Raw genomic sequence first — 13,945 nt, forward strand, 5'->3', positions numbered from 1 at the left:
TGAATAAATAAGTAAAAGTAGGTGATAAATACATTTAAACCCCTAAGTAATAAATAAGACGGGCGAGGAGGGGAGCACTCGCCTCTCGATGAAATCCAGCGATCCAGGACAGAGCCTGAAAGTTCCTGGAGGCGCCTTTAGGCCGGGACACTCGTGGCTTTGTCCGGAGGCGAGCGTGGGACAGGCCACGGTCCCTGACGGACTCTGCAGTCGCTTATCCCGCTGGGGCGGGACCGGGACAGTGACAGGGATCGGGACAGTGACAGGGATGGGGACAGTGACAGGGATCGCGACAGTGACAGGGATCGCGACAGGGATCGGGGTCCGGATCGCGACAGCGACCGGGACCGGGACCGGGACCGGGCCCCCCTCAGCCGCGGCCCCGCCCCTCTCCCTCAGCCGCGGCCCCGCCCCTCTCCCTCAGCCGCGGCTCCGCCCCTCCCTCGGCGGGCCCCGCCCACAGCCAAGATGGCGCTGGCGGCCTCAGGCGGCGGCGCGGCCGGTCCGTGCTCGCTGCCGATGCTGCTGCTTTTCCTCCCGGGGCTGGCGGCCGGTCCCGCCGGGATGCTGCAGCCCCGGGACACCCCCTCCCGCGAGCGCAGGGAGCTCGGCGGCCTGTGGAGCTTCCGCGCGGATCTGTCTCCGGGCAGGGACGCCGGGTTCGCGCAGCGCTGGTACCGGCGGCCGCTCCGGCAGGTAGCGGGGAGCGGGGCGGGCGCTGCCCATCCCGGGGCACGGGCTGCGCTCTTTCCCCTCCGAGCCGGCCTCCGTCCCGCTGCGGGGGCTCCTCTTCTTTCTTCCTCTTTCCTTGCCTTCTTCCCCACCGGGCTGGCGGAGCCGCTGCCGTTCTCCCCGCGGTGCTGGCCCTGCCCAGGTTATTCATGAGGCAGTTCCTGACTAGCACTGACCCTGCCCTGGGCTGTTCTTGAGGCAGTTCCTCATTAGCAGCCCCTGATGGTGCCCTGGGTGCTGCTCCGAAGGCAGACACCCTTTGAATGAGCCCCATTCACCTCCCGGTGTCCCGTGTGCAGGAGCCTTGCACTGCACTGAGCTTCCAGCGGCGCGGAATCAGCACAGATCTGCCTGCAAGGGCACTGGGAATTGCTCATTCCGAAGTTTCAGAGCGCTGGTAGACACGTTTTGGTGTGACTGAGATCTGCTTGGAAATTAACTGACAAAAAAGAGTTAGGGGTTTTATGTATATAATGGATAAGTCGTTCATTATTTCTGTTTTCAGCCTTTTGGCTGATTTTGTTGCCAGATTGTGGAAGGAGAGAAGAGCTGGAGGGCACTGTGCTGCTGGAAGTTTTACAGAGGAGAGCAATCCTGAGCTGTGCCCCTTCAAAGAGAGGCTTAGATGAGTGCACTCAACCTGTTTTAGAGCTCAGAGAATCTCCCTGAAGGACACACAGGTTCTGGCCAGCACAGACAAGGGTTTTCCTGCATGAAATGCTAGAAAATCCTCTTCCCCATCCAAGGATTTTCCCGCTAGGATTTTCTGAGGGGGGCACTAGGCTCTGCAGTGCCAGTGCTGAGTCAGCCAGGCACATGATGCCCACCCTGGGTGCCCAGACCTTCCTCATTCCATTTCCTGAGGCTTCCTCAGGAAAGGAGAAGTTGCAGAACTCCTTTTTGCAACATCCTGAGTGCAGAAAGCGCTGAAAATGAACAGCTTGGCAACAGCATCTGGATGCCTCAATATTCAATGTACTGTGACACTGCCTCCCTCTAATCTTCATATTGGAATAAGCAACTGAATGGATTCTGTTGTAATCCCAAGGAATCTCTGTTGTTTCATGCAGTGAGAAAGGCTGGGCTGATCCCAAACACTCTCCACGGGGAGAAAAATATCCCAAAATATCCATTACTGCCCAAAATATCTATTGTTTTGTTACACTTTTACTACAGCTCTTCGCTGACAAACAGCACCACAACGCCCACTTTGCTCTGGAGCTGTGCAGGAAAGAATTGCACTGGAACAACAACCTGGGCTTGGCTTTTTCCTCCTCATTTCTGTCATTCCACGATGCCAGTGCCATTAGTGAAAACATTTCATTGTACAGCAGGAGGGGAAGAGAAAGGAGCAGCTGCTTCCTGTAGGAACAAGCAGGTTCCTGTGCCTGGTGCTAATTAGGGCTTGTGTAGGAGCTGTGAGAGATCTCGGCCGTTTTTAAACAGCTTTTCCCAAGTATTTCCCCTTGGCAAAGGCATCGTAGGGCTGTCAGTGGAGGGAACACCTCCAGCAGTGAAATCCCTCTTTTTAAACTCTCTGTTCCTTCCTTTTCCACGCGATTCCTGCCAGACCGGCCCCGTGATCGACATGCCGGTGCCTGCCAGCTTCAACGACATCACGCAGGACCCGAGCCTGGAGAATTACATCGGCTGGGTGTGGTACGAGAAGGAGGTGCTGCTCCCCCTGCGCTGGCTGCAGGGCGATCCCGCCCCGCGGGTGCTGCTGCGCTTCGGGAGCGCCCATTACTACTCCATCGTGGTACGTGCCTCGGGGATCGGCCCCGTGCTTCCCAAATTCGGCTGGGCTAAAGGCGGTGCTGTGGTTTGTTCAGCAAATGCGTCCCCGCCTCGATTTTGCACCCCCTTCCGAGCTCGTGCCTGTTTTCCCCCAGCAAGAATGAATTGCAGTTTCTCTGATCCTGCAGTTTTGGGATTGGTAACTAAACATTTCCTGATTAATGGATGTGCCCCACGCTGTGTCCCTCAGGGATGTGACCCACACCTAGCTCCCAGCAAAGGGAATCCCTCAAAGATCAAGGTTGATCCCTCAGAGACCCTTTGAGGATAAGAGCCCAGGTGTTCCTTGTAACTGGGCTTCCCTTCCCTGTCACTGTAGGACACGAAACAACACGATGCAGACATGCAGCTCTCTCAAGGCAAGAAGGAAATTTTTAATTTCTGACTCCCAGCTTTTATAGATTTCCAAAAGTGACAGTGGATTGGAGGGTGACAGTGCCACCTCTCCAATGACACTGGACAAACCAGCAAACTATCAAATTTTTCCTCCTCCATAACAGAATGCAAAACAATAAGCTATTTACATAGAGTGTGTGAGAAAGTTCATTACAAGAACGTAACCATCAGAAGGCTTAAAAGAACTTAAAAATCAGGGCGACGCTTGTCACCATGACATTTCATAAAAATCCTTTGCTGGGATTTTCATCTCCTGAGAAGCTGAGGAGCCTCAGGAAGGAAATGTAAACAATAAGTGTCTGCTGCTGTGGAATGTGGCAGGTGCATCTGTCATTGGTCCAGGCTGGTTGCTTCTAATTGATGACCAAAGATGCAGCTGGGTGGACTCTCAGAGTCACGAGATTCCATTCTGTTCCTTTCTATTCTTGTCCAGCCTTCTGATGAATCCTTTCTCTCTGTTCTTTAGTACAGGTTTAGTATAGCATTTTTAATATAATATATATCATAATATAATACATCAGCCTTCTGAACCCTGGAGTCAAGATTCTCGTCTCTTCCCTCGTCCTGGGATCCCTGCAAATCCCACAGACACCTCCCTGTGCTCTGCTGACCACAAAATCCCAATGAGCCGTTTGTGTGTGTTTCCTTGCAGTGGGTGAACGGGGTGCAGGTGGTGGAGCACGAAGGGGGGCACCTGCCCTTTGAGGCTGACATCAGCAGCGTGGTGCAGGGCAGCCCGGGCTCCCTGTGCCGCATCACCGTGGCCCTCAACAACACCCTGACCCCCCACACGCTGCCCCCGGGCTCCATCCAGTACATGGCTGACAAATCAAGGTGAGTTCTGGCTGTTTGACTGCTGGGCTCGTCCCAGGGGGGTGGGAGAGGGGCAGTTTGTTCAGCTGCTGGTTCAGAAATCCCTCCGTGGGGCTGTCTTTATGGTGGATTGGTCGGTGGAGCTGTGAGGAGGTTAAGCTGTGGTGTTGTGAGGAATCAGCAGTGAGCTTTGCATCTGTTTTGTGCACAGGGGGCTCAGATTGGGTGATTTGTGGACCTGAATCCAGGGCAGGTTTGAAAAGCTTGGATTCAGCTGGGAGCTGCAAGTACCAGCTCTCCTGAAGGATCCAGATCTTCATTAACTTCTTTGTTAACTGCAAAATCCTTCAGTGTAGCAGCAGACAGACAGATCCAGCCTGTCATAAAGATATTTCACATGATTATTTTGCACTGCCAGCATGCACTTGCTGCCTTCAGCTGTGTAGTGAAGTGTAATGCAGCCAGTTCTGTCTTGCTCACTCAGGTACCCCAAGAACTATTTTGTGCAGAACATCAAGTTTGATTTCTTTAATTATGCGGGGATCCACCGCCCAGTTGTGCTTTACACCACTCCTGCTGCCTACATCGATGACATCACTGTGACAACCACTTCATCAGACAGTGTTGGTAGGTCCAGAGCGATTGCAGCAGCTCCCTCAGGCTCCAAATGGAGGTGCCAAGGCAGCAGGGAGAACATCCTGCAGGAGACTGGTTGGGTTTGTTCCCTAGTGGCTCTTCCTGGGGCTGAGCTGTCTCTTGCAGTCTCTGATTGTCTTTGTTTCCTCCGAGCCAGCCGTGGTGCACTATCAGGTGGCAGTGGTTGGCAGCACAGCCAGTTCCTTGTCCCTGAGTCTGCGTGACCAAGAGGGGAAGGTGGTTGCTACAGGTGATGGCCCAGTGGGAGAGCTCAAAGTCCTCAACCCAAACCTCTGGTGGCCTTACCTGATGCACGAGAACCCTGGATACCTGTACTCCTTGGAGGTAAAGTGGCATTTCCTGCTCTGTGGGTGTGTTTCATAGGGTTAAGGCACTGCCATATGGCCTGTCCCCTGCCCTCTCCTGTGCGTGTGACCAGAGTGGCTCTGCTAATTAGGCTCTGCTAATTAGGCGCTAATCAAATCAAGCTTTGGCAGCTTCTGAAGGGGCTGGCAGGGAGAAAGGCATTCCTGGAGTGTGCTCTGAGCTGCTGGTCCTTCACACTGAGGGTCCAGTCTGTCCCCTCTGGGGAGATGATGAGTGAACAGCTGGAGCCTGGGAGATTCTGTGGGAGTTAAGGATCAGTGGTGATGTTCTGGTGCAGAAATCGGGGAGGGTGAGCTGCCCTGAGTTTCCAGGGACTCAGGGTCACACCTGGGAGCAGGTGATGTGTCAGTCATTGCCTGGCATCAAGGTGCAGGGCACAGAAATGGCCTGGGGGGATGCAATGGGGAGAAGACACTGAAGTTTTTTGGGATGAGCAAAAAGGGTCACCCAGGGGCTCATTTTTCATCCTTCAGCTTCCACACCTTGGATTTGTATTTTGTTCAGTCAGACCCAGCTCCCCCTGAGCAGCAGCAGTGAGGAACGGGCTGTGTGCTGAGGGCTGGGAGGGGATGTGGGGCCAGAACCTCCCTCCCAGACAGGGGAGGGAGCCCTGGGCATCCCTGTGAGGATCCCTCCTGTTCCTCCCTGGACATGCAGGTGAGGATGCAGGCCCAGCTGGGCAGGGCCCTGCTGGAGGATGTGTACACGCTGCCCGTGGGCATCCGCACCGTGCACGTCACCAGCAGCCAGTTCCTCATCAACGGCAGGCCCTTCTACTTCCACGGGGTCAACAAGCACGAGGATGCAGATGTAAGTGTGGCACCCAGGGCCACCTCAGCCCACACTGCCGAGGTGGCACCTGTGCTGCGTCCCCTCCCCTCTCTTCTCCAAGGAGCTGTTTGCTCACACCCTCCTCCCAGGCTAAGCACTAAGGGGACACCATGCCCAGTCCTGCCACCATCCTGCCATCCCTCAAGGCACGTGGATGTGCTGGTGGAGACACTGAAGCATCTCCCAGCCACAGCTTTTAGCTGGACACGCTGACAGTCAGTCTGTCTGCTGTGAGAGTGGGGAGGCCCTGGCACAGTTTGCCCAGAGAAGCTGTGGCTGCCCCATCCCTGCAAGTGTTCCAGGCCAGCTGGACAGGACTTGGAGCAACCTGGGCTAGTGGAAGGTGTCCCTGCCCATGGCAGGGGGTGGAATGAGAGGAGCTTTAAGGTCCCCTCTTACCCCAAACCCCTCTGACTGTGACAATGGCTGTCGGGTTCCCCACCCCGGGCAGGGCTGGGGCTGGGCCAAGCAGGGAAGCTGTGTTCGCGAGGGCTGGTTGCTCTCTCCCCCCAGATCCGTGGCAAAGGCCTGGACTGGGCCCTGATTGTGAAGGACTTCAACCTGCTGCGCTGGCTGGGGGCCAACTCGTTCCGCACCAGCCACTACCCCTACGCCGAGGAGATCATGGACCTGTGCGACGCCTACGGCATCGTGGTCATCGACGAGAGCCCGGGGGTGGGCATCAAACTGCCGTAAGAGCTGCCCAGCACGACCTGCCCCGGCTCCTCTGCTCCCCTCTCAGCTGTTCCCCAGTGCCCCATGACTATTTTTACATTTTTACACTCGGTGTCCCACCCGTTGTGCTGATAATGAGAGTACTTTGTTCTGTTAGGAAATCTCCCGTTGCGCCACCAGGGGTGCCTCATGATGTTGGGCAACCGGAGGGCATTTTGGCACATTTTGCCACATTTTGCCACATTAACGAGCCCAAACCACGGCCCTGAACCGTGCGGCAAACTTTGGGGAAATAGGGCAGAAGCCATCCTCAGCATCAAGGCTCTGCCGTGCCCAGAGGCTGAGTTTTCACGGGGAGATGGATGGATTTTACCCCCTCACCTCCTTGTGTCTTCCAGCGAGAGCTTTGGGAACAAGTCCCTGCAGCACCACCTGGCAGTGATGGAGGAGCTGGTCCGCAGGGATAAGAACAGGCCCTCGGTGGTCATGTGGTCAGTGGCCAACGAGCCGGCGTCAGAGCTGCCCCCGGCTGCTCACTACTTCAAGTAAGTGCCTCTGCTCCTCATCTCTTGGCAGATGATGCCTCTTCCTCCTTTGGGATGGCACAGAGAGGTAGTAAAGGGAGGGCAGGCATTTTTGGGAACACTGGAACTGAACGTGTGGATGCAAATTAAAATGGAACTGCTGCACATATGGAACTGATGCTCAGAACTGTCCCAGCGTGTTGGTTCTGAGCCACCAAGACTCCACAAAATTCCCAGGAGTCCACTTGGTTTGAGCATCTCTTCCTGAGCTCAGGGTTGAGTAAAATCAGACCTGGTGAGAATGGAATATTCCTTGTCAGCACTGGAAGATGAGTGCTGCATCCTTTGAGGTTTACAGCCAAGCTGTAAAATAACTGGCCTTTCATTCTGAACACAAGGTTCTGCAGTCAGTGCTGCTTACTTGTTCTGTGGCTTCCCACTTCAAAGCCACTGCTTTGAGTCCCTGCAGCCCCCTTGGTTTATTCCTAGAGATTTAAGCTTTGGATAGCCCAGAGGCAGCAGACTGTCCCTGGGAGCTGAGGTGCAGTAAGAGAGAACTGTAAAGCTTCATTCTTCAGGATGTTCCACCACCCTCCTGCAATGCCAGGGCAGCAGCAGAGCTCGACTGTCCCATTCTGTCCCATCTCCCTCACTCAGGACTTCCACAGAAACATCCAGCCTCTGCCTGCTGTGGCACAGGGCCTCAAGAACACATCCCAGGAGCTGTTCAGAAACTTCCCATTGCCCTTTTTACAGTTTTGTCCTCAAACTCAACTGTCCCTTCAACTTCTGAGCTGCTGGCACCACCCACGTGCCTGTGCTTGGTGTGCTTGCACTCTGCTCTTTTCGGGTGGCGTAGCACTTGGTGACAGACATTCTCTTTATTTCATTCAAACACTGGCTGCTAGAGCCAAAGCAGCTCTGGGGGGTGGAAGGACAGAGAGCCTGGGGAGAGGGGGCTGTGCTGCTCCGTGCTGTTGTTGAACTCTTGCTTTACTGTTTGCAAACAGGACAGTGATAGCTCACACTAAAGCTCTCGACCCCTCCAGACCAGTCACCTTTGTGACAGATGCTAATTACGCTCTTGATCATGGTGTAAGTTTGCTTTATTTTCTAGCTTTTTCTTTCTTTCGTTTGTTTTAATTCATACATTAAATTTTCCTTCTCTTGTCACTTGTTTTATACTCCTTTCCCCCTACTCCTACCTAAATTTCCTGGAAATATTTAGCAGGGAAAGGCTAAAGAAAAATTACATTTTCGTTTCTAGTAGAAATCACCTTATCCTGTAGTTGTAGCTCAGCTCAAAAAAAAAAATAGGATCTGTAAGAGAGAACAGTTCTTTGTGTGTGCAGGATTATGCCCCTGGATTGCATTAATACTGTCATGCTTTGCTATGCCATTGATTGTGTTTACTAATGCTCAGGATTTTCACTTGCAATTAAGCCAAAGCTTAAACCTCTTTAAAATGCTCACAACCCTTGTGGAAGTCTAAAGGAAGGAAGCTTTGCTTTAATTCCTGCTTTCAACTGCTCTAGATCTTCTTTGGCAGATGTCTGTTTGTGATGAATAATCTAAAAGCTCCTCCAGCTCCACAATTAAAGCCCTAGAGCTGGATAAATAACCAAAAGGCACTTTCCTTGGATTTTTGGCCTTTCATAGCATGGACCAAGGATTTTTAACACCTCTGTTTGTTTCCAGGGTAGATCCTTGTACAATAATCACTTCTAGCAGGTGAGTTGGTGCTGCCACACATCCCCGATCCAGGTTACACTTTGGATTTCTTCTAAAATATCCTCTAATTAGCAGGAATGGTGCAACTCTGAGGATTTTCCTCCCCACCCCAGAAAAAAAACCAAACCTCCGATGGTTTTAAATTTGAAGGAGCTCAGCAGGAATCTGCTTGTGGATATCCCATTTCCACTCTGCCCAAGTGGAGACCTCAGGCAAACAAACCCAGAGAACAGATCTCTCATACACTGATGTGATATTAGAACTTTTTTTTTTCTTTTATTACAAAACATGTTAAGAGAACATTGAACAAGTTACATACAACATCACTTTATTTTGAGGGGGCTTTGTGCCCTTTTATCACACTGTCCATGTGGTAGAAATGGCAGATAACTTGCAGAATGCTTTAGTCTTAGTATTGCACCATTGATGCACAAAATTTAGTTGCTAGTCAAAATATTTGACCACTCACTTGATAATCACATTCCAATACTCAAAAAGAAAAAGTACATCTAAATGTACCAGCAAGCCAGAGACATCTTGGAAACAAAAAAAAAACTTCTAACAAACCTGAGAATGAAACGTGTTGATCTTGTCTAACTCTTTGCTGTGACTTCCTAATCTGTAAGAAAAATGCCACATTAATGCTGTTAGCTTATTAAATTTATCCTTTCTTTTTTCCTGGGAAAGAGATTATATTTGGAGAGCCTGAGTGATGGGGGAAACAATTAATTCTATGTGTACTAAACCTGGATTCCATTCAATGAACCCAAAGGAGGATTTAGATTTAGAGAAGGTTGAAGTCTGTGCCAGAACACTCTCACCTTGTTTTTTGCAGGCTCCCTATGTGGATGTGATTTGTGTGAACAGCTACTTCTCCTGGTACCATGACCCAGGCCACCTGGAAGTGATCCCACTCCAGCTCACGGCCCAGTTTGAGAACTGGTACAAAACCTACCACAAACCCATTATCCAGAGTGAATATGGAGCAGACTCAGTGCCTGGGCTGCACAGTGTGAGTGTTGTGGTGGGAACAGCTCTTAGAAGGCAGAAAATTGTCACTGGGAGAGGCTGGCACCACTGGGAGATGCTTTAGCTGGGAGTGTCCAAAAGGCTCCAGGATTGGGATCCTGCTCCACCAAAACCAGAGAGCTTTGCCACTCACTTTGTCTGCTAAAGAGGACTCCAAACTCTGGCCTTGTTAGTGGCAGAAAATGCTTAAATGAAAGCAGGCCCTGGAGAATGGAGGCTCCTGGTGCTGTCCCATGCAGGGGGGTGGCACTCCTGTCCCTGTCACGACAAAGGCCACCAGGGGCATTGCCCCTGGGAATAGCTGGAGTTGTGACTGTTAGCAAACACACAACAGCCACGGCAGCGCAGCACGAGCAGCAGAGCAGGCAGCCCCAGCGTGGCAGCAGCTCCAGGCAGTGGCAGTGGGGCTGTGTGAGCCCTGAGCCTGTTCTCCTGTGCCCCAGCGTGGCAGCAGCTCCAGGCAGTGGCAATGGGGCTGTGTGAGCCCTGAGCCTGTTCTCCTGTGCCCCAGCGTGGCAGCAGCTCCAGGCAGTGGCAGTGGGGCTGTGTGAGCCCTGAGCCTGTTCTCCTGCTGCAGGACCCCCCCATGATGTTCAGCGAGGAGTACCAGCAGGCCATGCTCAGGGAGTACCACTCTGTCCTGGACCAGAAGAGGAAGGAGTACGTGATCGGGGAGCTCATCTGGAATTTTGCTGATTTCATGACCAATCAAGGTGAGCTTTTATTTGTATTCTGAACACCTCTCCATCCTCCCTGGGAGTTTAGTGGTTGATGCCACACAAACACTGTGCTGCAGGGTAGGACAAAAGGCCCTCTGTTCACCAGGACAGAGCACAGCTGGTTTTGTCACAAAAGCCAGCATGGCCAGAGCCCAGAGGGAAGGTCCTGCCTGTGCTTTATTCACCCTTTGTCCTGCACAGATGCTCCCAGGAACATGAGACAATGCACAGGGGAAGCTAGTGAGGACACAGTTGCTCCTGGTTTTTGGCCACCCTCAATTCAGAGCTTCAGGCAGCTGTCAGGGACATCTCACTTGCTCCAGTGCCACCTCCAGCTGCCCTGGGAACAGAGCACCTTAAATAATAATAATAATTTACTTGGTAGAGGTTCAGCAGCAGAGGAGCAGATGCCACACTGGCACACAGCTGTCTCACCATGACCATCCATTATTAATAGATAAGTGCAGTCACAAAGGAGGGGAAATTCCTTAATTTACAGTGCAGTGCCACAGAAATTAAACAATCACAACTGATCTAATAAGGAACCTGTTCTGCTTATGCCACCTGCAGTGGGTTGGGTGGTGAGCAGTCAGGGAGAGGGAGGAACAGCACTAAAACACCCTGCAGAGCACCAGGACAGGCATTAGAAAGCTCAGTGATGGCAGTGCCCAGAAAAGCAGCATCAAAAAGGACTGAGAAAACGTAGACAAGGTCAGACACGGACGCAGTTCCAGTCTCTCTACGTGTTGCAATCCTTTTCTCCAATTCCCTGTGAAAACTAAAACAGGCAGGAAGGATCCAGCCACCACACAGGACAGCAAATAGGCATCACCATTTCCTCCATCCACTCTGAAGGTGGAGCCAATCTACAGCAGATAAAACCCTGAGCAATGGGCACACCCCAGATAGGTGTCCCAGCTCAGCAGCTGTAAAAACAAGGAACTCTGTCCCATCCACGGATCCTGCCGAGCTTCCCTGCTGTACCTGACTGTGCAAACAAAGTGCAGAGGTCTCTTCCAGCTGGCCCGATTTAGTACCTACATTGTAACAGCTCACAGCAGCGCCTGGGAGAGCCTGGTTTATACATTTCTTTATTTTGTAACTTCTCTGCAGGCACCACTCGAGTTCTGGGGAACAAGAAGGGAATCTTCACCCGCCAGCGCCAGCCCAAAGCCGCTGCCTTTCTTCTTAGGGATAGATACTGGAAGATTGCAAATGAATCAAGCTGCCTTCCTCCTGTAATAACATCACATTCCCACTTCCTAAAATGAAAACAAAGGGTTTAGTGGCTGGGGATTATGCTGAACTTGTTATTAAATCTCTGTTTAAATAAGTTTAATGCCTGATTCAAGTCGTGCAAGTCCAATGCGATTTCTAGTCCACCTGCAGTAGTTACTGTGATGCAGAGCAGATCAGAAACTTTTGTTTCCTCTGCTCAGCCATGTCTGGAGGCTTCTTGTTTCCAGGCAGGAAAACAAATATTCACTTTCAAGGAGCTGAAGTTAAGAAATCCTGACTGAGGTATCTGTTTATGGCAAAAAAAAATTACAAATATTACATGATACAACTGAATGCTGAACTTAAAAACAAAATCTAAGTTACTCTAAATGAACATCACATCCCTCTAAAGCAAATGAGGTTTTCCAGTTAAACTCCCCTAAGAGTTAACACTAGTGAGATCACAGCAAGCTGTCACAGGATTGCAGAGGAGCACAGCTCGTGCAGCTGCTCTGGCCTGCCAGGATGGATGTGTGAGAAATCCTGAGCATTCCCAGCAGCCGGGAAGGGTGTGAGCCACCCAACATACTCCAACAGAGTTTGGAATTCCTGGCCCAGCAGCGAGGTGGAATGTTACAGAGGGAGGGACTACAACAACTCAACTTTAAATCTATTTATTTTACAGTACCAAAACTGCCACTGTCAGACACCAACTGTGTCCGACAATGCCACTTCCACGTGGAAGGGCTTCCTTCATATTAAATGTCACCACAGGAAGAGCAGCCCAGAGGGAAATGCTGTTCCAAACCTTTCTGAGAGTGGCCTGAAGCCCTCTGGGGCAGGGCCAGCTGTAAATCCCTGTGCTGCTGCAGTGGTGTCCCTTTAGGCCTGCACACCAGCCTAGGCCAGGCTTTAGCCTGGCACGGATCCCACCAGCACTCACAGCAAAACTCAGAATATTTCACTGCAAACTCCCCAGCACTGTCCCAAAAGCAGCACCACAAGGAGCAGAACAGCAGAGGCTGCCCAGTGCATTTGGGGAGTTCCAGTTCTGGAGTTTGGTTACTGGCATTCACAGATTCTGGGTGAAACTGGTGCCACGACTCCTGCTCTGCCTCGGTGGGAGAGGCTCAGGGGAGCGACCAAATCTGACCATATAAAGGGAAGATTTGCTTTTCTCTGGTGTGCTGGCCAAATTCTGCTCCCTTCCGAGGTGGTGCACGAGGAACCAGCAGCACCTTCCACCCTGCCCCAGCAGAATAAGGACGCAAATGTTCACTGCAGACTCCACAACAATTTTTCTGGTGTTTTTAAGGGAAAGAAACAACACTAGAGCATTCCTCACACCGTGCTAGGCCTAGATTTTCTCTAGAACTAAACCCCCAGAATATAAAAGTCTATGCACAATAAAAAGACATTTGTTCAAACACACCATGGTACTGCCAGCTAGCAGTGCTTGAAAGTCAGTTCAACTTCTCCATCATCCTTTAAAAACTCATTTTCTTCCCCAATTTCAACAGACCTGACCAAAACACAGATGAGGATTTGACACTGGTCACTCCTTACAAACCAGGGCTCAGCTCAGCCCCGCCAAAATCTGAGCACACATTTGAGGGTTAATTCCTGCTTGTTCTCAACAAACCCAACCCTGCCCAGCAGCTCCTTCCCCACATCCAGGGACACATCCAGCACTTTTTCCAGGGATTTTGTGGTCTGTGGGACCAGCTTTGAGCAGCCCCAATAATGCAGAAAGTGATAAAAATCACAAGGTTGGGTTTTTTTTTGTTTCTTTTTTTTTTGTTTAAAGAACTGTAAACATTGAAAGCCTCAAGTCAACGCTGCTCAGCCTTTACACACAATGCTCAGCCAGACACAAAGCTGCAGGAATTCTACTGGGAAAACTGGGATCTGGGGAGAATCAAGTGCTTTAACCCCTCTACTGCTAAACACACACAAGGTCTTGGGGAAAAAAAACCACACGACTCGGTACAATTTCTAGAAACAGAATTACAGTACTGACATTAAAAACAGTTTCTAAGGCTCAGACTGAGTCCAAAAAGGCCTCTGGTTGGGTTCATTCAAGCTCTTATGTTTGGACTGCATGAATGCAGCATAAGAATGATTGCAGCAAGACATCCACAGGTAATTTCTACATTTATTTTTGTTGGGGTTTTTTTCTTTCTTTTTTTTTTCTTTTTTTTTATATACCAAAAAAAGTTATGTGCAACAAATAGAATTCGTACATATTTACATGGTTTTTTACCTGTTAGCAAAATTGTATCCTAAACCTCCAGTAGAGAATCTCTCAGCCTGTGTTGAGAAAAGGAACATCTGCCCAATGACTCCATTTTAAATGGGTGTTGGATTTGGAGTTGAAAGCACTGGGAATAAATAGTTGATGGAACAGACTATACAGAACAAACACCTAATATTTAGGCCATGCTTAACACAGTTTTG

At 50.9% G+C, this 13,945-nt stretch overlaps 1 protein-coding gene across 1 annotated transcript; it reads left to right on the plus strand.

Annotated features, from left to right (window-relative positions):
* Positions 1-468: 468 nt before the first annotated feature.
* Positions 469-12,917, plus strand: GUSB (glucuronidase beta). The gene is made up of 12 exons (XM_038157997.1): positions 469-696; positions 2,303-2,491; positions 3,578-3,759; positions 4,223-4,365; positions 4,532-4,719; positions 5,419-5,571; positions 6,106-6,284; positions 6,666-6,812; positions 7,802-7,886; positions 9,358-9,534; positions 10,129-10,264; positions 11,384-12,917. The coding sequence occupies exons 1-12, from the start codon at positions 469-471 to the stop codon at positions 11,539-11,541; spliced, it is 1,965 nt and encodes a 654-aa protein (XP_038013925.1). The 3' UTR covers positions 11,542-12,917.
* The last annotated feature ends 1,028 nt before the right edge of the window (positions 12,918-13,945 follow it).

The sequence above is a fragment of the Motacilla alba genome, chromosome 19 (genome assembly GCF_015832195.1).
Source record: "Motacilla alba alba isolate MOTALB_02 chromosome 19, Motacilla_alba_V1.0_pri, whole genome shotgun sequence".
In the NCBI taxonomy this organism is placed as follows: Eukaryota; Metazoa; Chordata; class Aves; order Passeriformes; family Motacillidae; genus Motacilla; species Motacilla alba.